At 40.7% G+C, this 27,929-nt stretch overlaps 1 protein-coding gene across 1 annotated transcript in view; it reads left to right on the top strand.

Annotated features, from left to right (window-relative positions):
- wwc1 (WW and C2 domain containing 1) overlaps positions 1-27,929 on the top strand; it is a 63,192-nt gene that overhangs the window by 17,686 nt on the left and 17,577 nt on the right. Inside the window, exons 2-11 of the mRNA XM_067608887.1 lie at positions 1,425-1,534; positions 2,442-2,645; positions 3,416-3,492; positions 5,118-5,197; positions 11,354-11,483; positions 17,573-17,719; positions 18,588-18,658; positions 19,392-19,637; positions 22,744-22,833; positions 26,538-27,235. Of these exons, the coding sequence (XP_067464988.1) occupies positions 1,425-1,534; positions 2,442-2,645; positions 3,416-3,492; positions 5,118-5,197; positions 11,354-11,483; positions 17,573-17,719; positions 18,588-18,658; positions 19,392-19,637; positions 22,744-22,833; positions 26,538-27,235 (1,853 nt within the window). The remainder of the gene's footprint in view (positions 1-1,424; positions 1,535-2,441; positions 2,646-3,415; positions 3,493-5,117; positions 5,198-11,353; positions 11,484-17,572; positions 17,720-18,587; positions 18,659-19,391; positions 19,638-22,743; positions 22,834-26,537; positions 27,236-27,929) is intronic.

Here is a 27,929-nt window from a genome sequence, read left to right as displayed (position 1 = left end):
AGACCAACACAGTGAGCCGGATTAAATCCGTGTTTCAGCGTTATTAGTCAGTATTCTGGATTAATCTGGATCTGACACGTTGTAGAGGGCTGATCACAGGTTTCTGTAAGTAGAGGATCACTGTAGGGCTGCAACTAATGATTATTTTCCTTATTGATTAATTGATCAGTTGTTTGGGCTATAAAATGTCAGAAAATGGTGAAAAATGCAACCTTAAATAAGCCTGAACAAGAGAATTTGACGACTCAGAATCATCGATTATCAAAGTAGTCGGCGATTAATTTTCTGTTAATTAGTTTTCATTGTTAGGACTTGTAGGTGAAGTATCGCTTATATCTCTTCATCATGTATAATCTCACTTTAAAGTTCGTCCTGAAAGTCATGTAGAAAGTATATAAATGACCTTTGAGTGGCGGCAGTTTGAGCATTTTATTTTTATATTTTTATTAGTTTATTTGTCAGAGACGATGCAAAACAAACATGAAACAGATGTGTTGCATATAGGATTTCTAGCCAAGGCTAATTTGTGACCCCTGTCGCTACTATTTAAAATGAATCCTAACATGTCATTACCAGAAATACATGAATTAAATCGAGCTCATGATAAATAGTGACACTTGTATGAATTATAAGCTGGTTTAACAGTATATGTCATACATTTTACACTACATACTTTAGCTATTATACTTTTTTATCATATGTTTTTACTTTTTATTATTTATTTATCATACATGTTGGGTAAAAAAGTGTCAGTATTGTAAGAACCAGGACGAGGTTTACGTCGTTTCTCTCACAAACACTTTAAATGTTTTATCAAATGTGAGAAAGTTTGTGTTCAGAGTTCAAATATGTTTGTGTTTTTTAGAGTTTTACTCGTCTTTCATGTGATATTTTTACTGTAAATTAACTCCAGTTGTATGAAATCTCCTGTCTTTAATTTTAGATGAAGTGTCATGTTCTCTTTCTTGATCATTGCGGTCATATTGAACTTCTGATCATTAATTAATTAGAAAATGAATCTGCAACTATTCTGATAATCACTTGATCATTTTTCAGGCACAAATGACAAACGTTCACATATGAAAATCTGATTCTTTTCTTTGTTATATGACAGAAAACTGAATATTGTCGATTTAAAACAAGTAATTTGGATACATCGTCTTGAGCTGCTATTTGAGAGAAGCAGCAAACATTAAATTGATAAGTAGGTTGAAAGAAAGTTTATTTGCAGCTAATTTGATAGTCAAATAATAATCAAAAATTCCAGATATTTGCTGTTTCCAGCTTCTCAAATGTGAGGATGTGATGCTTTTCTTTGTTTGCATACATGTGTTCCTGATACGTGTCATATACCAGGACATGTACAGTACATATATGCGACCAAACATGGTGACTTATGCGGTCCCTGTTCCTGTTTCCTTCAGACAGACGAAGCCTCTGACGTTTGCTGACTGTATCGGAGATGAGCTGCCGATCGGCTGGGAGGAGGCGTACGACCCCGTCGTCGGAGCGTACTATGTCGACCACAACACCAGTGAGTTCTTACTGACTCTCCCCGCTCACCTCAGTCTTTATCTTCCATCTTTCCTGCTCCTCGTCCCTTCTTATCTGTCATCTGTCCACACCCAGCTCTGTTTGCGGGCTGTGTTTTTACATTTTCTGTTGTTTTCTGTTGAAATTTTAAAGAATTTTAGTGTTTTTCTTTACATAAACTGGACAACTGGTGTTTCTGTGAACGCAGCATGAATGGAGCTAAAGAGTGAATATATTATTGAATAAAAGTATGAAGAAATTATTCACTGGATTGAAATAGAGCTCCGACTAACGATTATTTTCTCATTTAATTGATTATTTGTTTTGTCTATAAATTCTCAGAAAATAGTGAAAAATGCTTATTATAACATCTCAGAGCCTCAACTGTCCAAAATCTAAAGATATTCAGTTTACTGTCATGTGTGACACAAAAAAGCTTAAAAATTCTCACATTTGAGAAGCTGCAACCAGCAAACTTTGGGCCTTTTTCCTTAAAAAAATGACAAATGATTATTAATAGTCGCTAAATAATTTTCTGTCGATCGACTAGACGATGAATCGACCAATCATTGCAGCTCTAGATTGAAACTTTTCAACGTTATTATGCTGAATGTTAAAACTAGTTGATTATTAACCAGAATAAATCAAAGTAATGAGATAAGTCTATAACTATAACTCCTGGCGCTCACCTCTGATTGGCTGAGTTGTGTTTAAAGCTGTTTGAATATATTCTATAACTGGCCACAGATGTAAAATAAATACACTATCTGTACACTAAATACACATTTATTGATTAAAACAACAAAACGCTGTGACTGTCTCATTAAATGTCGCTGCATGTTTGTGGCTAAATCCTCCTCCTCCTCCTCCTCCTCCTCCTCCTCCTCCTCCTCCTCCTCCTCCTCCAGAGAGCACCCAGCTGGAGGACCCGCGGGCCCAGTGGCAGCGGGAGCAGGAGGCCATGCTGCGGGACTACCTTGCCGTGGCCCACGACGCGCTCAGCGCCCAGAAGGAGATCTACCAGGTGAAGGAGCAGAGGCTCCGCCTGGCGCAGCAGGAGTACCGGCAGCTCAACGACGCGTGGAGGGACAAGTCGACGTCGCAGACCAGCTGTAAGTGCAGCGGAGGAACCCCGGACATGGAGTAGCATGATTTATTTTATGTTTAGGGACATTTTAGGAAGAGAGAAGTTAGAAAGAAGAGAGAAAAAAAGAAAAATGATCAGTTTTGGCAGATATTTCCTTTGATGTCTCACACAGCAGATACCTACATCTTTAGACAACTCATAATATGTTTAAGCAAAGACAAAACTGGTGTGAGTGTCTGATACCTTCTTAAGTTTATTACCATATGATGCTGGGAGGGGAAAGCATGATGACTGGCGGCAGCAGTGTTGGGGTTCGGTCACAACAGCAGAAATTCAGACAGAAATACGTCTGTGGTGATTGATGAAAGCAAAGTAAATCCATACATTCAACTCTGGTGAACTTTGATTCACAATTTTGTGCTGCTGACCGAGTAGAAACCGCCTGGATGTCGCTGATCTTTAAGGGAATGAAGGGAAAGGAAGATTAGGAGATTCTTGTTGGTTACAAAAATGTCCCTGACTTAAAAAAAAAAAAGAGTTTCTCTTTTGTGAAGATGTACTTTTTCTCTTAAATCTTGACAGAAAGAAAACCTTGACATTCCTCCTGAGATTGCTTTAATTTAACAGCTATGTTTCCCCACAAAGACTTCAGTAGATGGTTCTGTCTCTCTCTCTCCTGCTCAGAGGCGTCTTCTGTCAGCGCTCTCTGGTGCAGCACAAAAACAGCCGTGACAAACAAAAGATATAAGATATAATGGGCATCTCTTTTCTCTTCATATCTCACCTTTCCTACAGTGAACTCCAGATCGTCCTCTTCCAGCAAGTACGACCCTGATATCCTAAAAGCAGAAATATCCACAGCTAAAAGTCGGGTAAGAGCCTCTTCTTCCTGTTTCCACCATGAAACCTGTTATCATGCTTTTAAACTCGAACCACGTGAAATAATATTTAATCTGGATCACTTAAAGGACATTTTCACTATTTTAATCTCCCTTAAAACAACAGTCAGGAGTCCAAATGAACATTAAAGCTGTTTTTCTTGCTGTAATCATTCCTCCTGTTCATACTGACCATTAGAAGATCCCTTCATAATGACCTTATAATGGAAGTGATGGAGGACAAAATCCACAGTCCTCCTTCTGTGCAGAAATGTATTTAAAAGTTTACCTGAAGCTAATATGAAGTTTCAGCGTCCAAATGAGTCAAATCAAGTAGATATCTTTCAACATTACAGCCTTTTTAGTACCAAAGTTCCTCTTTTTGTTATTATACTTCCACCTGCAGCTCAACAGGGAAACACAAAGAGTAAATTTGATGCTTAAAAAGACTGTAAATGTGTCAGATATCCACTTGATATGAATAACTCAGACTGATGAAGCCTCATATAAGCTTCATATCAACTTTTAAATGACTGTGTGGACACACTGTGGATTTTGGCCTCCATCACTTACATTGAAAGCACATTTGAAGGATCTTTTAATATCTAGTATGAACAGGAGGAATGATTACAGAGAGGAAATCCTCTTTCACTGTTACTATGGAAACCTGACTGCTGGTTTAAGACAGACTTGAAGAACTGTGATCCCGTCCTTTATGTCGTCTGATAACCTGATCTTCTAAACATAAACATTTCTTGCAGCTAATCACTGTTTTCATCATGGAGTAATTTGTAAATCTGTAAACTAAATGATTATTTGAAACAAAATAATTTTCCATTAATCAAGTTGTCATTTGGTGTATAAAATGTCTGAAAAGTGAAAAATGCCCATCATGTTTCTTCTTCATCTTCGTCATTTCAATCTTCAATCATATTGTTTAGCATTTTTCATTGACAAATGACTTGATTATTAATCAATTTATAAAAATGGATGCATATTATTTTTTTCAACCAATTGTTTCAAATTGGCTTCTTATAAAACTTTAACTTTGAAAACCCTTAAAAAATATTCATTTCTCAATATGCTGGAGTTTCAACTTTTACGATAAGTTTGGTGATATTTTTGATTATCTTTAATTTTTTATTTATTGACAACAAATCTCATTAAAAGACCAAAACCAGCAATGAGTTGATGCATTAACAAGTACAAACACCCCCCCCCCCCACCCCCCCCCCCCCACCCCCTAAACACACACACACACACACACACACACACACACACACACACCGTCCTGCTGCCAGAAATACTCACTAGAGCAGCAAATATGGATTCATCCACCGATGAAAATAGTCCCCAACAAATGCTCTATTTCCTCCTGTTGGTTAAAAACTACAGTGACCAGCTGTTTTAGGAAATTACTGAGCTTTTAAAAAAAATAAAACTATTATTTGTGAGCTTTTTTTTTGAAACATTTATCAGTAGGAGCCACAGACAGGGAAGAGAACACGTTACTGGTTTTGGTTTTTCCCTTCATTCCTTTCATCTTAAAATAATTTGAAACTCTTAACCGTTTATCTCTGTATTTTCCTTCCTCCCTCTCCCGTCTGTGTGTGTCTCAGGTGAACAAGCTGAAGCGGGACCTGGCCTGCATGAAGCAGGAGCTGCTGTACAAAGAACAAGGCTTCGAGACGCTCAAAGAGTAAGCGGTGACGTCCTCACGCCTCTCCGTCTGTTTTACCTTTGTCTTTGTGGTTCATATGTGCTCTCGTGTTTGCTTCTGGAAGCTTTCCTGCCCTTTTCCTGGTTGAATCCTCGCTGAAGGGCACTTTGACGGGTGTATTTGTTGACAACCCGGTCAGGGATTTTCCAACATTTGCATTTACTCGTCACAACACGACACAAATCAATATCACAGCTCGATCAAAACACAAAACACAGAGCCCACTGTGCAAATAGACGTACATACACACACACACACACACGAGAACAAAACAAAGCAACAATAACAACAAACAAACAAGCAAACACAAACAAACAAACACTCTGAGGGTGGGGACAGAGGTTCAGGGAACATATACATAATGTTTGGATAGAACATTGTGTTCAAAGAAGGAGAAAAGCTTTAAAAAATCTCTGTGCTGAAACACTTTCCACCCGTTCAAAGTGTGATGGTGGTTTGGCAGATTTCCAGTGAATCAACACCAACCATCGCGCCAGTAATGACAGAAGGATACAGAGGTGACTGTGTGTCAGTAACACTCTCTATAATCTATCGTTTTAAATGTCATTAACTTCTTATTTATTGTCAGAAAACAGAACATTTGATTGACGTTACAGAGACATGAAAAATATGTCAATAAGAACAACTACAACTCGCTTTTCGTCAGTTGAATTACTGCGTAACGGCACGATGACGGCGAACGGCGCGGGGCGACAGCATGACACATAACTACGGATGATGGAAAGTGGGATGCAGAGCGACTCTGTTTCCTGCCCTCACTCTGACGCTCTCAGCTCTGGTGTTTGAATGTTAGTGAAGTTTGGCTGAAACACTTTTGAACCAGACGCTGTTAACAACCTCCTGATCGACTCTTCGTCTGACAGGAGACGCTCCGTGCTGCGCTTGGATTGTTTTTTTTTAACTGAACTTACACCAGGACACACTCTTTTTTTGTTTTATTTCTCTGACTGTGTGGAAACTGACATTTTCACATTACAGATGATGAACGACGGCATTAACAACGCGAGTCTTCCAGGTAAAATGTGAGACTCGTGTTACAGGAGGTCAGTGTGGGCTGGCTGGGTTGTAACTGGCCAGAGGCGTTAACAACATGCATGAAAACGTGTCACAGCTAGTGTGCAAAAGTTTTAGGACGATGCATGAAACTCAAACGCATGACAAATTCAATTACTAAAGTCGTGAAGCCCCCGCTGGAGATATTGTTTGCTGACAGGAAGAGGAAGAAGAAGTAACATTTAGCCTTTTTCTCGTTGCTCAGGTGTCTGAATCTTGTTTCCTCTCCTACGTGTGTGTATTTCTACTTTCTCTCACTAGTTTTTTGGGGGGTTTTTTTTCCCTCCAAATCCCTGCTTAGCTCTCATCTTTCATGTGTGTCATCCTTCACCTTTCTCTGTGACGCGATCACTCGGGCATCACAGGAATATTTTCACACAGTAGAGATGAAGGAGCCAAGACTTCTTCTACTGTTGCACTTGTTGGAATTTGCCCTCTTTTAACAGCGGGTAGTCAAAACCTTTTAAAAGCAACTGTGTTAAAAGCAAATGTTCAGCGCAATAAACAGCTGCTTATCACTGAGTTTATTGGCTCAGCATTATCACACATTCCATCCGATCATTAAACACCATCAACTCCATAAAAGCGACAAAGAAACAACAGCTGAAGAATGTGGATACGAAGGGAAACACCCCGTCTATCTGACCTACTTCTACACCTTTTTCGGATATGAAGCGAGCTCCTCGGAAAGTGCAAGGTGTACTGAGAGGAGCCATCGGTCAGGAATGCGGATTTGAAAGAGATCCGTTCCTCATGTCAGACTGAGGCTGTGTGTGATTTTTGTTTTTTGTTTTTCCAAATTCAGAGAGGCGCCGCGCCGCTCCGCTGTGGGTCGACCGTCGAATCGAACAGGAATGTCCGGTCTGTTTGTCTTGTCTCACGCAGCAGAGTGAGAGTGTCAGGAGGATTAAAGAGTAGCTGAGGCAGAGCGGTCGGACAGCATTCCTCCGCGACTTTCCCCTCTCCTGTTACAGTCATCAGACGGCATCCGACAACCAATCGCTGTTTGCAGAAATACAAATAGGCTTAGACAGGAATGCAGCCCGACACTCAGCTCCTGATAAGATTTCACTGAATGCTGCTGCACAGGAGAGAGTGTTTTATGATGTTTTCTCACATAAAGAGACGACATGTTTAACTTATGATTAGAGCTACACTGTGCGGCCAAACGTATGTGAACACACATATACTTTTGGTCCTGGGTTGTTTTTCATGCTCTGTGATATGCAAACCTTTAAAGCTACAGCGTACAATGATATTTAAGACCAGTGTTTCCCCAACACGGGGGGGTCAGGACCCTCACAAGGGATTGTAAGATGAATCAGAGGGGTCACAAGATGATTAAAACTATATTAAGGCAGACAAAAACCTTTTGAAAAACTTTTTTCTAGTGAATTATTGGATAATTTTATTTCTTCAGGACTTTAAAACATCTTTTTTTGATTGAACTGGTCACAACAGGTAGACATTGCTTTGTTCATAGGAGTCACAGGTTAAAAAGGCTTCAAACTACTCTTATAGACAATATTGTGTTTCCAACTTTGTGGCAACAGTTGGAGAAACTGAAGTTAATGTTATTGAAGGCAAAGGAATCAGTAGGCTAGTTTTTGATAGCTTTGCTAGCTTGTCTCGTTGTGCTGTAACAGACGTTTAACAGAGAAGAAGAACAAAACACAACCGTCACTGGAAAATGAGTTAAACTCTACAGGAAAGAGAAGAAGTCGGTAAAGCTTGATGATCAACCTTCAATATATCTTTATTCTTTCATCTGTTTAGTTTGGACAAATTAGAACAATCAAAACATTTACAGATGTCCCCCCCCCAAAATATGACTATATCTTAACCTCTGCTTTAATGCCCCCCCCCCCCCCAAAAAAATTCCTGGAAGCCATGGATAGCATGAGAGTAAGGTGTAGTTATTGTATTTATTTGGGGTTAACGTACGGCTACAGGATGAATATTTCCAGGAAATGGGAGACAAGTGTATTACATCTCAAGCAGAGTACTATGAAGAGGATTAGAAAGCTACTATTGACTATAATAACAGTTTTTTTTTTGGACAATCCTTTTAATTTTTGCTTTTCCCTCCTCGTATGTTGTTACCCGCTTTTTTTTTAAAAACTCACATCAACATCCCCCCAAAATAGGTGTGAATTCAAGAAATCTGTGTGAGTATTTTTAACATTTGAGGTCAGAGGTCACCCATCAACCCACAGATGGATTTATGATTTTGGGTAAAGAAGCTTTCAACAAGCGGGTGTTTACCAAAACAGGAGGAGGAGCTCAGGTGAAGCACCAACAAAGACACTTTTCCCCAAATTTATAATCTACAATAAACTGTCTTTATCACTTTTAGATGACATGACGGTTTCTAGCTGACATGTTTCAGCCACGGTCAGTATCTGTTAAACGTCTCTGTGTTGTTGTAAAGTGGTCGTTGTTGTTTTAATTCTAAAAAGGTTCATATTGCCATTTTCACTCAGCCTAAGTCCATGTTTGAGAAAGACTTAGAGAGGATTACTTGTTCTCTCTGCCTGTTACAGACAAGTGCCTCTCACCCTCCCTCCCTCACTTCCTCATTCTCTCTGTGCCTTGTTTTCTCTCTCTCTCTCTCTCTCTGTCTCTGTGTGTCCGAACCTCCCTCCCTCCTCTTCCCTCTCTGAAGAATGTGGAAGGACCTGTTATTCTGATGCATGCATGACTTGCTGATGACAGGGTTTACATAGCTGCTGCTGCCTCTCATGGCTGTTTCCTGCAGCGTCTCCTCTCACTGGGTCTTCCCAGTCTGCGCCTCACAACCGAAAGCAGGATCTCATGTGTGTGTGTGTGTGTGTGTGTGTGTGTGTGTGTGTGTGTGTGTGTGTTACCTGGAAGTTAAGAGTCGAACAAACATTCAGTCTTGTCCTCAGACTGATCGCACTGACGCTAACGGCTCGTCTACACAGTTTTTCTGGTCCTTTTTCACTCCTCTTGTGCGTTTTTACAGAACACACACACTTATTGTTACTTAGTATTTTAATCAGTGAAGCTGTTGACAGAGATTAAATATGAAAACTGATATTTTTAAGATTAGTTTTGACCTTTGTATGATAGACAAAAGGTGCAGATCGCAGTTTGTGACGTGTGTCTTAACCAGCAGGCTACAGAGTTCACATGAAAAAAACGACTTTCACAAGTGAAATTGAGGTGATTTTTGAAAAGTTGTCCGTCGACACCGAAAGCCCTAATCAACAGGAAAAAGGCAAAATCTTTTCCTCCTCCTTTTTTAATCATAGCTATTACTTGATGTGCACAGACAGCCCTGAGTCACATCAGGTTCAAACTAGAGCTCGACCGATATATCGGTCAGCCGATATATCAGTCAGCTGATGTATCAGTCAGCTGATATATCAGTCAGCTGATATATTGGTCAGCTGATATCGGCCTCTCACAGATATATTGGTATCAGCATATATGTTGTCTGATATAGACTGGTATTTTTAAATGCTATATAGGTGGCATTTTATGTATATTAGATCCTTCTTCTTAATTCAAGCTTAATATATATATACATATGTTTTTTTTTGTTGTGTTTTTTTGATTTATATTTTTTTATAATTATTAAATTCCCAGTGACGTTTACTGTTTCAGTGCACCGGTGTCATTTTATACAATAAAGTTTATTATTAAACTGTAAAATCTTTGTCACAAGGGTTTGATAACCACATTTGAAGGATCATTGGGAAAAAAAAAAGTGCATTTATGTATATATTCTGTATATATAAGATCATCAGCAGTACCAGTACCAGTCGGGCCTCAGTTAAAACGTCTGTCACTTCCTGCTCTACATGAACATCTGCACCGCTTTAATACAGCCCTTCTCACAATTTAGTCCTTCTTAATGACATATTTTTCCTTTTTCTGTCATCAGACACCCGAACATGAATAAAACAGTAATTTTATCGTCGCTCATGTTGTAACTGTTAACACGCTGAATAATAATTATTGTGCTGCTGCACTGTGATGTCAATCAAATCACTGTTTAATGCTTGTGACGGCTGCCGGCACACACTAGCTGACAACTCGTCAGCAGTAAAACACAAGGCTGATGTTTTTGTCTTATTTTGAAAAGCTCAGTTTAATGGTTTCGTGTTTGTATAGAAGCCAAAACAGTTAGAAGAAGATACAAAGTCAAATTTAATTGGCTTTAATATGTAAACAGGTTTTGATTTGCTGGCTTTAAAGTATCTTGAGTCTGCAGGTTTTTCATTTCAGCCAATCACTACATCAGCTACTTTCATTGATTAGCTCAACTCCTCTGCAAGTCAGTGGCATCAGGGAGTGTATTGATTGATTAGAGAGAGAAAAAAAAGACCTTGCAAACCTGCTGATCTCAATGCTGTTGCTTTGCTTTTCAGTGTTTCCCTAAAAAAAAAAATATTTTCTTCAATTAGCAAAAAAAAAAAAAAACCCTCCAATGCGTCAGTGTTTCAACACAAAGTCACACAAGCACGTTATCTGGAGAAATTACAATATAAAATCAACATCAGGATTTAAATCTGACAGTATGAGTAAACTTTCTTAGTATTTGGTGTCAGTTTGCACTTGATAATTTTCAATACTCACTCAAAAAAAACTCACTCAGTCTCAGTTTGTTTCCATGGAGCAGTTTGGAAAGAGTGTGTGATGAAAGTGAATGAGTAATGCTGCTCCACCATCTGCTGTCTGAGTGCCCTTGAGCGAGTCGTTCTACCTTCCTGTGACTGCGGTTGTGTGTTTACGACGGGCAGCTTTCACTTATCAACAAGTGTAACTATATGAAAATGAGTCACGGTGTTGCTGTAAAGCTCATCTATTCTATTATACTGACTCAAGTTACCTGTGTAAACATGAAAGAAGCTGCTAATTACAACTTGTTTTTTTGTTGTTGTTGTTTCTTTTTTCATTTCCAGAGCAGCTGACAGTGAATGAGTGAATTATATTAACACTGACCCCCTTCTCCTCTTCCCCCTCTCCTCCCCGGCTTTGCCCCCTCCTCCTCCTCCTCCTCTTCCTCTTCCTCCTCCTCCTCCTCACGTCCAGGATTGACCAGAAGGTGTCCAACAGCCCGTACGGCTACAAGCTGCAGGAGGCGCAGGCCATCCTCAGTGAGGTGCGCTCCATCCGAGATGCCATCAGCTCCGGGGAGAAGGAGAAACAGGAGCTCATGCAGGTAAAAAAAAACATTTATAATGTAGAAAAAACAAAAACTACTGACTTTGTTTGGTCCTGTTGGACTTTAGCTTGATGTCATTTGGACATTTGGAAACTTGTGATGTGGAAGGAGGAGTTATCTTAGTAGAAGTCATTTTAAGGATTTTAAAGGAAGTTATTTAACTTTTACTGTGGAGAAAAACATATTAGATGAAAATGATTAGACAAAGCAGAGTGTTTTTAATTGTCTTCAAACATCTTTAACTTCTAATTAGCATTAATATATTACATGACTGTCTGTTTATCGATTAAGACCCATTAACATCTAAATATATTAGTTTATAGAATATAGATACTAAACAGTTCTACAGTTCACCAAAACTTTAAAAAAAAAAGTCTTATACACCAGATGAAATTGCGAAATGCGAGTTTGTCGGACATTTAAAAACCAGACGAAGTGAAAACAGCAGCGTTGTTTAAAGGCTGCTGAAGGCAGGATGTTAAGTCGATCAGCTCCTTCACGAACAAAAGAAGGAAGGTAAAAGGAGACAGATAATCCCGAATACTGACATCTGATGCCGGCAGCCACGAGGAGCAAGTCAGAAATCACAGCGAGGGAGGGACGAGATGTGAATCTTTACACACAAAAAAAAAAGGAATAAATTTGTACCAGATGTAAACTGTGTTTTGCAGTTTGTCATCATTTTTCTGCCTGAGAGCACTTCAATAAGTTAGATTTCTTCTTCTGATCCTTTGGTTGAAGGACAGATTCAACAGCTGGCAGGTTGCTCTGCTGCTTCACTTTAAGAGATCAGTTTTGGTCAAATTGAAATAAACTTTATTGACATGACAGATCAGAAACCTATATAGCCAAAGCAGTACAGAAAATGATTCACATTGACACATGATTAGCAATAAATATACAATAACATATCAAGATGTGAAACACTCAGAAACATTTACTGCAGAGCTTGTTTCTCTTAGTGACAACATTGACTTTTCTCCTCACGTAGAAGGCGGTTTCTGAGGATCGGAGAGATGGATAAACTCTCTAAAACTCTCTCACATCTTGATATTTCTCACAGTGTGGCAGGAAGTGAGATTCTGTCTCCACTTCTCTGTTATGACAACATGAGCCTGTTCTACCTGTGGATGGCTTGTTTCTGCGGCCCGGCTGCGTCCGCTCGGTCTGCACATTGTCGACGTTTTCCTTAGTTTTTTTTTTTTTTTATCAGTCAAACAAAATTCTAATTAACTTTGTGATTCGGTGGTTTTGTTCCAATATTTGATGTCATTTTTTCGTTTTGAGATGATCTGTGTGTTCCAGATTGTTTGGTTTCTGTCCCGAAGCCCGTGTGTGTGTGTGTGTGTGTGTGTGTGTGTGTGTGTGTGTGTGTGTGTGTGTGTGTGTGTGTGTGTGTGTGTGTGTGTGTGTGTATATGTGTGTGTGTGTGTGTGTGTGTGGACAGAGCTTCAGAACCAGCTGGCAGAAAAGACTCTTATTTTTGTTCAACTCTTCTTAGCACTGAAGGGCTTTGTACTGGTATGAATGGTGACGGTGGTCATGGTGGAGCTAAATGAGCGTGGATGAAAAGCTCACACGTCACATCAGTCGACCCTGGACGAAGGTTTATTGTGTTCTTTATAAAAACGGTTGTGCTGTTTCCTACCTGAGCGACCGTGACTTGTTCCCGCAACCTTGTGAATGTGTTGTTTTTTTTCCCCTTCAAACAGGTTTTTAACAGCATTCAACCTCGGGATTGCAATGTTCAGAATAAAAACACCTCTCACAAAGCTGTGAGTGGAAGGTGAACTCGTGTTAAAACACTTTACATTACGATGCTGCGCAGAAAAAAGCCAGATGCACTGGAAGGGATTCAGTGACTCGGAGGAGTTGAGGCTGCAGGGAGGCAGATGGTGTTTTAGCGTCGCACCTCCGGCGTCGTGATGACAGCCTGTCGACTTCACGTGTGAGCTTCACTTTCAGATGAGTTCTCTGGAAAGTGAAAACCATTTGGCTGATGGTCGCGGCATTTTTCAAATGAATGGTTTCCTTTCTAGACCCTTGAGTATGTCTGACGGGGTAACTCAGGTCGAGCCTGTTCTCTTTATTTCTGCCGGCTCTGATATTTCAGGTGCATCTCGGACGCCGCTGCTCTGTGTTTGGAAAATTATCTGAAGGATGGAAGGAAACACTTTCTGTCTGTTATTTTTTGATGAATTATTTAGTCTGTGGAATGCCAGAAAATAGTGAAAATGTGCATCCCAGAGCTAAATATGTCAAATATCTTGTTTTGTGCAACCAACTGTCCAAAACTCTGCTTAAAACGGTAATGTATGAAATGAGCGGTTCATGTCAGAGGTGAGGCTGTTAGTGATGAACCTACAGAGAATTACCAGAGACTCTGCAGCTCCTCTCGGCTTTACGGAGCTTTATAGTGAGTTTCAGCTTATTGTTTATCTGTCCGGCTGTAACTTTACTGTTCTGCTTCACTCTCAGCGCTCTCATAGCGTCGTTTTTGGCCGCAGCAGGCAGCTGTTTTCAGAGAAGAAGCCCTAAAAAGCCGCTGTACACTACCTGCTCAGCACCAAACGGCAAACAGACACAGTTAGCTGTAGACTAGCTGGTGAACATAGTGGAGCATTTAGCAGCTAAAGAGCCAGATATTTCCCTCAGGAGTTGGTAGAGAGTAAAAACAGAGCTAAAAGAGAGTGAATATTGGACTTAACATTCACCAACATGACTCCAAATGAATGATAATGTTGCTCCGTAACTGCTGGATGTAGAAATAAGCAACTGTTTGTTCAAAATATCAACTTAAAAGGTGATGATATGTCAGTGTTGTGTTCAAAAAAATCCGTGAACGCAGGTTTAAAAAAATGAAATGATTCATTTATTATTTATTTCTTTAGAGAAAACCAATGACAGGATGACTCATCTCGGTATTTTCTCTTTGCTTTTAAACAAAAGTATGAAACCAGACACTTCTGCTCCAATTTTCATGACAGATGTGGAACTCTTTATTTTGTGTCATGTAATGTTCAGGTCTCGATGCAAACTTTTAAAGATCTTAACTGCTACTGTCGTGCAATTTTAATGAAGCTTGGAGGAGACAGTGTATCTTGTAACTACAGTTTTTAGAGGAATGACATGTTAAATTCTTGTGTCTGTCAAGCGTTTTTCTCTCTTTCTTTATCTCTGTAGTTTAACAACACAGGAAACTGTGTTCAATAAAACATAATCTGTTCTGTGGACTCCTTTCTCTCTCCCCTTATCTGCAGCTGACAGCTTGGTCTATATGTCACATCGTCTTTTCATGTGTGTGTGTGTGTGTGTGTGTGTATTTGGGTTTCTTTGTGTGCTGTGCATCTGTGTGTGTTTATATGGCTGTTAGTGATAAGCAAGTCATTCGCACAAAACCGCACTTCTTAATGTTAGAGAGACGGACAACAAGAGAAATGAAGAGAGAGAGAGAGCTGCAGTTCAAGATCTTTTGCCTTCAATCAACAAAGTGTGTTAGTTTTAGTTATAAGTCAGGCAGTAACTAATTGCAGATTATCTTCTTGATAGATAGATCAATAGTTTGGTCTTTAAAAGGTCAGGAAGAGACAGAAAAGCAGCAAAATCGCAGCAAAATGATCACCGCGACTGGAGTTAATGTGGCGTTATTGCTCAGAGGAGGTGAGGAGGAGGAGGGTTTTAGTTCTCTTGAAATCCAAAACATTGGAAATACACAACAGTGTTCAGCTAAACAGCAGGAATTATTATGGAAAAGTGATGAGAAACCAGCGCAGTATGGATTTTAAAGGATTTCATCGCTGTAATCATTCCTCCTGTTCATACTGGATATTAAAGGATCCTTCAAATGTGCTTTCAATGTAAGTGATGGAGGCCAAAATCCACAGTGTGTCCACACAGTCATTTAAAAGTTGATGTGAAGCTTATATTCAGCTTCATCAGTCTGAGTTAGTCATATCAAGTGGATATCTGACACATTTACAGTCTTTTTAGCATCAAATTCACTCTTTGTGTTTCCCTGTTGAGCTGCGGTGGAAGTATGGTAAGAAAAAGAGGAACTTTGGCACTAAAAAGACTTTAACCTTGAAAGATATCTACTTGATTTGACTCATTTGGACGCTGAAGAGACAGAAAAAACTGTAAGAGAGATGCTGTAGACGTGCTTACATCATAGGCCCTGCCGTAGCCTAATCCATCACTACTGTTGTGTCTGTAAAACGGTGGATAAATTGTTTTGAGCGTCACACAAACCCCGCAAAATGACTCGTTTCACTATCAGAATTGAATCCATTCAAATTATTTTATCCCTCTTCAAGTTAGCAGAGGGCTAGCCGGAAGTTAGCCGGAAGTCTGGATTCATGCGTTCATCCGGTCAGCGTGGGAACGTCAAAACCCGACACCAGATTAAAAACTCTGTATTCTGTGAAATACAGAGAGATAAGATTAATCAGCATTAGTGCATAAGTTCCGCACTGCAGGTTTAATTTGACACCGTCATTATGATACAGGTGGTTTGTTATTTTCTATCGCATCTGAGAAGTGAAGATAAAGTGCAGTCCAGTGGAGGCTTCAGAGCAAACCACAGAGTCATGTTAGATATTTACTACAGCTGTAAAGATGAAAGGATCGCTGCTGCTGCTGCATCACTGTAGTTCATGAGCAACATGCTGCAAACACAAAGGAGGCAGTCTTTAACATTTTACAGTTTTGTCTCTTTGCAGATACTCTTTACCTGGAGAAACTCTCACTGAATGACTTTGTACAGTCAGTAGAACAAAAGCTTCAGTTTCTAGATGATCAGATAAAATATTTGGTGCAAAGGTCAAAATCAGAGAGCTCAGACACTTTCTCTACAGTGAAGTCGAACGTTTGATTCAGAAACTATTTAAGGTGCTCTTGATAGATGCCGTTGTCCCAGTTTATCACATCTTAACCCTTTGAGTCCGAGACTTTAATATCTGCTTTTTAAATCTCTTTATTTACAAGCTTTTAGCAGAGTCACTACATGCCACATATTGGGATTGTCAGAATGAGTTTGGCTACTCAGAAATGCCATTAGTTTGCATGTGAGGGGCTGCAGCTAACTATTATTTTCAGTATCGATTAATCTGTTGATTATTTTCTGGATTAATCAATTAGTTTTTTGGTCCATAAAATGTCAGAAAATGGTAAAATATGTCGATCAGTGTTTCCCAAAGCTCAACATGTCTTGTTTTGTCCCGACCAACAGTCCACAGTCGGTTAAGTGTCGTAGAGGACTAAAGAAACCAGAAAATATTCACATCTGAGAAGCTGGAATCAAAGAATTTGGAAATTTTTCTTCTTAAAAAATGACTCATTGATTATCAAAATAGTTCGGCGGGGATTCATTTAATTGTTGGCAACTAACTGATGAATCGACTAATCGTTACAGCTCTAGTATTCATGTTTCACAACAGCTTTTATTTATTTTTTTGTGCAATTTAAAATAGTTTGTCCACAGGTTTTTGACACATGTAAAATATCTGTATGTGACTAGAGGAGAGTATCAGTTCTCCAGGGATATAAGAACTATGTTGATAAGACACCTTGAGCCTCAATAATGTCAAAAATAAAGGATTATGTCACTTCTGTTGTTATTCTTTTGTCTTTTATTGGGGATAATCTAGTTCTAAGTTTTGGAACTACAGTTCCCATAATGCTTTGAGGGATACAGGCAGGAAGTAATGTTGCCATATAGTCAGTGTGAGTTAGCTGTTGCCCCGTTTCTTTAGCTTGTGTTTGTTTTCGTTCTGGTTAATTGTTAGCATGAAAAGTGGAGCTGAATGAACCGTTTTCACTTCCTGTTTGCACTGTGACCACGAATGTTCAGAAAACTGTCACTGGATTACTGAGACACTGAAGAAAACTCTAAACCAGCGTGTTCAGATTTGATTTAGTTATGACTCTGATGTAAATTGTGCCCATCGGGTATTATTTAATAATTGCTTTCCTCTGTCTTCAGTCACATCCTGTTTTTAATCGCGGCGCCCCAGTTTCTCCCTGCAGATCATTCCTGTTGTGATTAATTTAACCTCCAGCAGCGCCGTTTGTCTCCTCTGTTCATCCAGAAACTGGCGGTGTTGAAAGACGGTTTCCAGCTGGACTCGGGTTCGCAGCAGGAGCTGTGGGGCAGCAGTCCCTCCCTCGCCAACTCAGAGCTGTCCATCCCTCGGCTCTACTCCGACGCCGGCTCCCAGACCGACATCCCCGCTGAGGTGAGTCCCAGAGAGAGGAGACGCACTGTAGACGAAGGCCACGCAGAGCTGGAGTCAAATAATTCAGTGAATCCAAGCCGGTAAAAACATGGCGACAGCGTCAGCCAGTCCAGCAGAGCGTGGCTGTAATCCTGAAACAGAACCAGGAATGAAATATGGGACCAGTTCTCAGTTTTATCCTAAGCCGACCAAGATAAACCTTTCTGAGAACTGACAAGATCGTTTCCACGCACATCAAAAACTTATCTGACCAGATTTTTAATCTTGTTTACTTCCTGGTAATTTAGCTGTTTGTTTTTCTGTTTGTTTTGGCAAAGTTCTCCTGCAGCTGTTTGTATTTAGACAAACTTATTAAACACTGAATGATTTATAGACAAATGTGTTTATTCCAGTTATTCTTTACTTGTTTTATTCTTTTCCTTTTTGGAAATAATTTCTTTTCTCTTTGTATTCTCTTTAAAGCACTTAGTAAAAACTCTGTGCTCCATAAATAAAGTTTATTATTATTATAGTTTATTAATTATAAATTTTAGTATCAGGACCAAAACTCTAATATCAAATCAAAACTCCTTTGCAAAAGTTACACCACATTGCCGCCCAAGTCAAGTGTGATATAGTGTTGCCAGATAATTTATGACATTGACATTAACACTATTCACATGTCAGAAACTCATAATTATGATAAATCCGCTCAGACTTGAATGCAGCATGACGTCAGGGAACAACTCACTGACTTCAGGAGCTTATAACATGAAGACTGATTAAAGTTCAGCGCTTCTACAGTCTCTAAACTGATGTTCACGTATCAGTGAATTGATATTTACCTTATTTTCCTTTTGTGTTGATGTTGTTTTCTGTTTGTGTTCAGTTCATGACCAGCACCAACAAACTGGCAGAGAAGGTTCGTCTGAGTCTGAAGTACGAGGAGGCCAAGAGAAGGTAAACATTACTTTGTCTAGAGGAGTGTGTGTGAATGAGTGTGTGTATTATTGGTTATTATTATATGTGTGCAACTCGTGCTCCACCTGCCTGAGTTTACAAGACACTCCAGATTCATACAAACCAGAACCACAGTGCTGTTCACACACTCCTAAATAACAAAAATAGAGAAACAACTTGAACAAATTTCACAATCACCAAATTCATAAATCACTGACTAGAACATTTATTTTATAGTTGTGGAGAAACCAGAGTAAATAACAGTTAAATAATCCACTTTGCCTTCTTTTCCAGGCTTTTGAGACAAAGTTGGCAGAATTTCAACCAGTCGTTCACACTTTTAATCATCTGCACACCAGAATATTTTAAGGTTTTGTCGAGCCATTTTATGAGAAATTGACTGAAATCATCATAATTTCTGTGGTATAAATGAAAACAAGAGTCACTTTCTACTTCCCCTGAATCACACAGTCAGTTTCCCTCCTATATAATCCCTCCAGTAAGTGTGAACATGTCGACACCGGGAAGAACACCGATCCTCGACTGTGTATCTATGTCGTCAGTTTGTGTTTGTATGTAGTTTTCTAAGCCAGCGAGCTAATCGATGTCATGATTGTCAGCAAAGTTTAACAGGTGGATTTATTAAAAAGAGACAGAAAGTGACAATTGATCTGTTTCTCTTTCTTCCTTCTTGTTTTCTTCTCCTCATTCTCCCCCACGTCACTCTTCACAGGATCGCCACCATCGAGGTGCAGATCGCCAAACTGGACAGCGAGGCGTGGCCGGGGCTGCTGGACCCGGAGCGAGACCGCCTCATCCTCATCAACGAGAAGGAGGAGCTGCTGAAGGAGCTGCAGTACGTCAGTCCCCGACAACGCCTGGAGCCCAACGACGCCCAGAAGCTGGAGTCCGAGAAGAAACGTCTGGAGAGAGACCTGCAGGCCGCCAGAGACAACCAGAGCAAGGCTCTGACGGAGAGGTGAGACGGGGGGAGGGGGGTCGACCCCTGGAGGGGCTGCGGTGTTTTATGTTTATTAAAGCTTCATGTCTGAAGGTGGACAGAAGGACAGTCAGAGAGAAGGTTACAGAGCTGCTGATGGCGGCTGTCTGATGTCTGTAACTGTCATCGTCAGCATCTCGTCTGCTGCTTAAACGTCTGACCTTCTAGTTTCTTTTAACTCTGACCTTTAGAGACCTGACGATTATTACCAGGTAGAGACGAACATGACAATCCTCCTCTCCTCTCCTCTCCTCTCCTCTCCTCTTTTCTCCTCTCCTCTCCTCTCCTCTCCTCTTTTCTCCTCTCCTCTCCTCTCCTCTCCTCTCCTCTCCTCTCCTCTCCTCTTTTCTCCTCTCCTCTCCTCTTTCTCCTCTCCTCTCCTCTTTTCTCCTCTCCTCTCCTCTCCTCTTTTCTCCTCTTCTCTCCTCTCCTCTTTTCTCCTCTCCTCTTTTCTCCTCTCCTCTCCTCTCCTCTCCTCTCCTCTCCTCTTTTCTCCTCTCCTCTTTTCTCCTCTCCTCTCCTCTCCTCTCCTCTTTTCTTCTCTCCTCTCCTCTCCTCTTTTCTCCTCTCCTCTCCTCTCCTCTCCTCTCCTCTTTTCTCCTCTCCTCTCCTCTCCTCTCCTCTCCTCTTTTCTCCTCTCCTCTCCTCTCCTCTTTTCTCCTCTCCTCTCCTCTCCTCTCCTCTCCTCTCCTTTCCTCTCCTCTCCTCCTCTCCTCTCCTACCCTTTCCTCTCCTTTCCTCTTCTCTCCTTGTCTCCTCCCCTCTCCTCTCTTATCCCCCTCTGTCTACTTTCCAGCTTTCTTTTTCTTCAGTCTTTTATACCTTTTATGTTTTCTCCGTTCCTGCTCACCTAAATCTCTCTTTCACCTCCTCTTTCCTCGTCTCGTCTCCTCTCACCTCCTCTTGCTTCATCTCCTCGACTCCTCTCCTACCTCCATGTTTTCTGTCTTCTCCTACATGTCTTTCACCTGTTTTTCTCCTCTAGTTTTGTTCTGCCTTCTTCTTTCCTGAAAACAGCAAACCTGCATCCCTCTCTCCTCCTCCCCTCCTCCTCTCCTCTCCTCCTCTCCCTCGTTCTCTAACAGGACTCCTGTTGTTCAGACTGCCTGAGCTCAGTCTCTCTTTGTGTTTCGTCTCCTGTTCCTGTAACCTGAGAGAGGCTGCAGAGCCTCGTCACAAAGGGAACCTCTTGTGGTCCACCTACGCACCTATACACACACACACACACACACACACACACACACACACACACACACACCGTTCACAGGTAACAGAGTTGTCAAAACGTACACGTACATAAGAAATATGCACACACAGACACGTATTTAGTGTCTGCAGCTTCTGAAAATGTCAAATTCACCCATGCAGGATTTTTCAGTTATCCTGTCTAATTAAACCGTCAAGTCAACAAAATTCATTAACTAGTAAAAATGATGAAGATTTAATATTTAAGATGTCAAAAAAGGGACAACAGAAGAGGGAGAGAAACGTCAAGTGTGTGGGTGTTTAGACCCTTTTTAAAGAAGTCCCGTTTTTGTTATATGCTGCACAAAACACATTTTGTTTAGCCTCTTACAGACCTCCGAATCACTGACCACATTTGACATCAGCTTTCCAACGGGAGAATTGGCAGCTTTTCCTTGTGTTACATCATAGATCGGGTTTTAGACAGTTGCTTAAACAAGACAGGAGATTTGATGACGTCACCTTGAGCTCCAGAAATGTCTTGCATTCATTCACTGTTTCCTGACGTTTGTAAACGAAACAATTAGTGGATTAATGGATAATGGAAATAATTATTAGGTGCAGCCCTAATTCAATTGTTGTGCTCATTGACGGCTATTTCCCCAGTTAGAGAAACAATGAGCCAAAGAGAACTTTGGCAAGACGTGATCTTCCTGTGGATACAGACTGAAATAATGTTAAATCAGCGTATGTCTGCGATTGACATGACAAACATTAAGCTGACTAACTACATCATTCAGAATCAATAATAACCCTGTTTAAAACAGAAATCCGCTGTCAGGAACACAATGTCAGACTGACTAATGGAGTAGAACGAAACGGCTATTGAAGCCACACCTTGTTTTCTGTTGAACACGGCTAAGTTGGCTATTTTTGGCTGCTAGTGCTCGGACAATACAGAGCTTCAGTGCTGTTTTTACTCTCTACCAACTCCTGAGGGAAATATCTGGCTCTTTAGCTGCTAAATGCTCCACTATGTTCACCAGCTAGTCTACAGCTAACTGGTGTCTGTTTGACGTTTGGTGCTGAGCAGGTAGTGAACCCAGAATGACGCTATGAGAGCGCTGAGAGTGAACCAGAACAGTAAAGTTGCAGCCGGACACATAAACAATAAGCTGAAACTCACTATAAAGCTCCGTAAAGCCGAGAGGAGCTGCAGAGTCTCGGATAATTCTCTGTAGGCTCAACACAACGAGCCACAACTAACACATCACACACTGACAGCTCAGACGTTGGTATAAAGATATTGATCGTAGCTTCTTTAAGGAATATAAACATGTTTTTCTACAAAACCCTCAAAAAAAGAAGTTCTCAAATGTTGAACTTTAAAGAAATAAAATACTGTCTAAAACTAAAATGTTGGTATTCTCTAAACAGAAGGGGAACATGAGAGAACATGGAGTTAACATAAAACACACACACACACACACACACACACACACACACACACACACACACACAGCTGTCTGTAACCTGATCAAAAGCTTCCTCTCTTCGGCCTGTTTCCACCCAAACGGTGGATCATATTAACTACCGTTCATGGACCGGTTTCCTCCTGACAAAGCTCATACAATCAGATGACACCGCTGTCACCCGAACACAAAGCAGCTGCTCACAGTACCCACACACATCACCGCCGCCGCCGTCCTGTCATATTTGTTAACGCGAAGTCGACTTTTTTCAAGTTCTCACACCTGCAGCGTTTGAAGTGACGGAGGATCATGTTCAGCAGCTGACAGACGGATTTGATTAGAGAAGAAGTTGCTTCACACTTGCAGGTCTGTAACTTTTGTTTAACTTGAAATAAAGGTTTTTATTTTTTTTATTTTCAACGTTTCAGGTTGCGGCTTCACTGCAAGAGGAACAAGCTGGTCAGAGAGCTGGAGGAGATGGTTCGACTGGCCACGTCGCTACACACTCAACTCAAAAGGTTCGTTCACATCATTTCTACTGTTGATATCTTAAAGGATAATTACTGTTTAGTGTTAGTTTTGTATTTTTTCCCATCATTTCTATTCAGTAGTAATAATATTATACTGACAAAGTTGATATCTGAGATCTGGAAACACGGTGACATCAATTAAAAGGAGTCAGATGATCACACACGTTGTAAAGAAAGTTATCTAGAAGAGGGAACAAAGGCAAAAAGTAAAACATCTTTCACAGTTTTCGGTTTTACCTCCAAATAAACTGGTTTAAAATCTGGATAAACAGTTTGTTTACAGCTGAGGATGCACCGATACTGATTCAGTGACATCAGTGTTGTGCTGCATGTGCGGTAAGATTTAGCCTTCATAGTTTTTCTAGAAGTCGATTGAGACATTTTCTGCACTTTTCTTTCAGAGGTCATTTTGAAATAACAAATACTTTTCTCTTACACGATTAACATGCTCGATAAAGAAGAAACGCTTCGTGAACGAGGCTGTTACATCTTATTAACGAGCAACTGGAGTTAAAGAACGGTATGGAGGAGAAAAAAAACGGTGAAGTCTGCTGAAGAGGTGCAAAATCATGTAATCATGTTCAGTGAAGCTTTGTCCGTCTGCTTTACGGACACACAGCAGAGGACAGCGAGTGCATCATAGACTCGAAACACCGCTGCTGTTTATAAGGTCTGTTTGCAACACCAATAATCCTCCAGCAGTTACGTGTTATAACGCACAGTCTCATAAATCTTCGGCTATAAAGTCTAAAAAGGATGCTGTATGAATATCAACACTTACAGTTAAGACTTTCTGTGTAGTTGCAGCCTCATGTTACCTCATGATCTTAATCACTTCCACACAGAAACAGGTTTATAAACTTAGTATCAGGTGATACCAGAGCTGCAACTATTAGTGGATTAATCAGTTAGTAGATCAACAGAAAATCAAGCGGCAACTATTTTGATAATTGATTGATCATTTCATTTTTCAAGCAAAAAGGTCAAATATTCTTTGGTTTCAACTTCTCAAATGTGAAGATTCGCTGCTTTTCTTTGACAAATGTGACTGTAAATTTAAAATCTGTAGCTTTTGGTCTGTTTGTCGGACAAAACAAGCAAATTTAAGACATCAACGTGGGATCTGAGAAATTTTGAAGGCATTTTTTTTACACTCTTCTTAAAAACCATTTTATAGACTAAACAATAAATGAATCGAGAAAAAAATCGGCAGATTAATCAATGATGAAATCGTTGCAGCCTTAGCTGAATTTCTGAACTGCTATCGTGAAGAGAGAAAGTCAGATTTGTGAATTCCTCTTCATAGTTTAGCTGCTGTTAACTCGGTGAGTATAACGTGATCATAAGTGAGAGAAATGAAGAACAGACCCAAGTTGTAAACTGGAATCTTCCTTCAATCTGGAAACAGCAAAGTGACATTGTCAAGGTCACAAAGGCCTGATTTGGACAAACATGTTATAAGTGTATAAAAAAACCCATCAAAACAAAGACACTCTTTACCTAAAAGAAAGAAACATGATTTCTCTGACCATTAAACTTCAAAAGTTCAAATACTCGTAGTTCACTGAGGTAAATCTGTTCTTTTATCTTCAGTAATGTCGACATAGTTTATTGAGGAACAATGTGGGAGCGAAGGCGTCGACCAGAAACTTGCACATGTTCCAAAGTCAACAAATTTTTTGCAAAACTCGTAAATGAGTTTCTGTATTGCATCACAGCACAGAGACAGAAAACATTTAATACACGCTTAACACTTAACAGCTTAATAAGCTCGCAAAAATATGTGTTTAACGTCTGTTTAATTGTGTACACATATTGATTTTATTCATCTTTACACAACCATTTATTTCATTCAGTCTTTCTTCAGTGCAACATATACATAGATGATTAACTGAAAAAGGATCTTTTAGTTATTAGTTTCAAAGCAGGTGGTTAATACAGACAGAGCTTTGAAGTTGAGGGGAGGCTGAGACAGTATTTAACCTTTAATGGCCAAACATTTGCTGAAGATAAAAGCCATTTTGTTCCCCTCGTCTTTTTCATTTCAGTCAGGATCTCTCCGCAAATCAAATTTTCCGGGTCAAATCGAACGCTCGGAACATTTCAGAACATCCTCGGGAATGACGTTTTCATGAGATGATGCAAAGCTGCTGTAAGAGCCGCACATCTGTCCTTTAATATTTAAGATTCAAGTCGAGGTTTTTAAGTTCAATAACAACATGACATGAACAGATTCAGTCCTCTCCTCTGTGTTTCTGTTCTCGTCTGACGGCTCTTTGATGCCGTCTGTCCTCCTGCCTGGTCTGACGGGGCATCAGACGTCTCCCCGGCAGACATTGAACTACCCCGTGTGTGTGTGTCTGCGCTAACGAGCAGCTTTAATTAGAGAGAGCTGCTGGTACAGAGTCAGGAGGGTGTGAGGAGGCGGCTACAGGAGGGCGGAGATGATGAAGAGAAGGAGGGAAAGGAAATGAAAGGAGGATGAAGGACCGACAGAGGAGTCCCTCAAGTACTCCAGTATTTAATGTTATTAGGTTTGACGCTTTTTAAGTGTGATGAGTTTCTACTGTTGTCAGCAGTCATCTCGCCCCCACACACACTGCCGGGCTCCGCACTGCTGTCTGCTTTGTGCTCACTGTGAAATAATAAAGAATCCTGTTCCTAAAAAGCAGGAATATTAAAAAAATAAGCTGCTGCTCTTATCTGAAGCAACTTACAAGTGCAGCAGCAGATCAGATCAGTTACAAACTACATTTGAAATTTCTAGTAAGTGTGGGTTTGTTTTTGAAAGGAAGTATATTTGAAGGCTTGTTGAAAGAATTCATGTTGAATTACAGGGAAACATTTTATGTGTTGGTGCACTCCAAAAAAAAAAAAAAAATCATATTTTGGATTGAAATATTTCCCTTTCAGTCGATGGAACAAGTTTAAACTGAATTGAGGCTGTGAGACTGTGTTCAAAATGGGAAACAACTTTGAAGCTGCAGTGCGGGACTTTTGTCTCCCTCTTCTGGAATTGTGAGTAATTACAAAAACACTGTGGGCGCCTGCATGAGGTGATCCCCATCCACCCCATCTCCCCCGTCCCCAGGAGCGCTCCGTTAAGGGCAGAAGGAGGGATAAAAACGTGATGGAGTTGTCAGATGAGGTAATGATGTATTTGTAGCCTTTTGTCCACCACAGAAATGTGAACTTCCAGCACTTCTGGTGCACCAACGTGGGAAAGTCACCAGAGACATCAGATTTAAAAGCTCTGTGTTACTGTGAAATACAGAGACATTTACCTGGCGGTGATAGGCTTAATCAGCATTATGTGAACTTGTTTGGGAAGGGTTTGAATGTAACGGACGTTCATTTATATGTAAAAGTGTGGTTAGTGGTTTATTTGTGTAGCACTTTTCATACAGTGGTTGTAACTCAAGGTGCCGTACACATAAGAAAAACATTAGAAATAGGAAAAACATTAAAATACATACATATACATACAGAAATTCATCAGACAAATGTATTTATAAGTCTGCATTTCATAAACAGAAATGATTCTGCACTTTAAATCACTGGTTTATGTGCAGACAGCTTGAGTTGCACATCGTTACTTGGTAACAACAGCTTAGAAACAGTAGAAGTCTTTAATTAAATTGCCTCATTTAGGATCATAACTCCTTCTCTTTGTGTCTCCTTCTCTCCTCCAGCTTGTCGACCAGCACTCTGTCCTGCTCGTCAGGCAGCAGTCGAGGCTCTCTGACATCCAGCCACTGCTCGCTGGCCACCACCTCCAGCCTGGGCTCCACTTCCTCCCTCAGTTTCACCGACATCTACCTGGAGCAGCCCGAGCTGGCCGACCCGGACTTCCAGAACAAGCTGGACAGCCTCCTGCAGGAGGGCGGCCAGGGAGGCTACCGGCCCTCTAGCTCCATCACCACCATACACGAACACGAGGTGGTGACGGGCTGCGGGGGGGGGAGGGACGGCGGCAGGCCTGAGGGCAAAACATTAGGGGTTGGAGGAGACGCGGGGTGTCCTGCTGGAGGAGGTACAGGATTAGGAGGAGGAGGAGGAGGAGGGGAGGCGGGGTCATCCAGGATCCAGGCGCTCAGACTTTCAGAAACCCCTCGCTCCATGAGCTCCTTGTCGCCGCGGTCGTCTCTCTCCTCGCTGTCGCCGCCGTGTTCGCCGCTGGTCACAGACACTAATTTCCTATCTGGCGAGGCCTTCGCCGGCCAGACGGGGCCCGGCGGGTTGGGACTGGATCTGGAGCTCCACAGCAGGCTAGCAGAGCTGGAGCTCAGCCTGGACTCTCAGGAGCAGCAGCGGCGGGAGGAGCACGGAGGTCCCGGTGGGCTGGAGGAGAAGCAGAACCACAACGCCACGCTGGGAGAGGAGGTCAAAGGTAAACAGGAAATATTTATTCCTTCACTCTATGTCTTCTTCTTCTGTGTTATTCAAATTCTATTTTGTCTTGTTTGATAACTGAGTGTCCAGACAGACATCCAGCTTCAGAGAGTCGTTCTTTAAAATCGTTTAAAAGGATCATCAAAATAGTTGCAGTTAATTGTTACAGCTCTACACAAAATGTAAAATATGTTATTTTGTGGGTTAATAATGATCCTTTAGCATGAGATCTAGATGAGGAACATTTTCTCAATTAACTGATAAGTCATTTGGTCCTTGAAATGTCAGAAAATTGTGAAAAACGTCAATTATTGATCCCCAAAAACCAAATGACGTCCTTAAATGTCCTTCTTTGTCTCAAGCAGCAGTCCACAACCCAAAGGTGTTCGGTTTACTGTCATAGAGTACTAAAGAAACCAGATGAAAGTGTGTCAGGTTTAATACTGTTCATTAAACGTCCTGTAAAAACATGCATGTTTCCCATAAACGCTGCATGAGGTGACAATATGTCAGATTTTGTGTTTACAGCTTGTTCTGTTGCCCCCATGTGTGACGCTTCTTTAAAACCTTTTATGTAGCAGCTTTCATCTGCTCCTCTATCTGCTCCTCTATCTGCTCCTCTATCTGATCCTCTATCTGCTCCTCTATCTGCTCCTCTATCTGCTCCTCTATCTGATCCTCTATCTGCTCCT

Source organism: Thunnus thynnus, chromosome 13 (assembly GCF_963924715.1).
Source record: "Thunnus thynnus chromosome 13, fThuThy2.1, whole genome shotgun sequence".
Classification (NCBI taxonomy): Eukaryota; Metazoa; Chordata; class Actinopteri; order Scombriformes; family Scombridae; genus Thunnus; species Thunnus thynnus.
The sequence above is the reverse complement of the archived record's forward strand: the minus strand, read 5'-3'. Positions and strand labels throughout refer to the sequence as shown.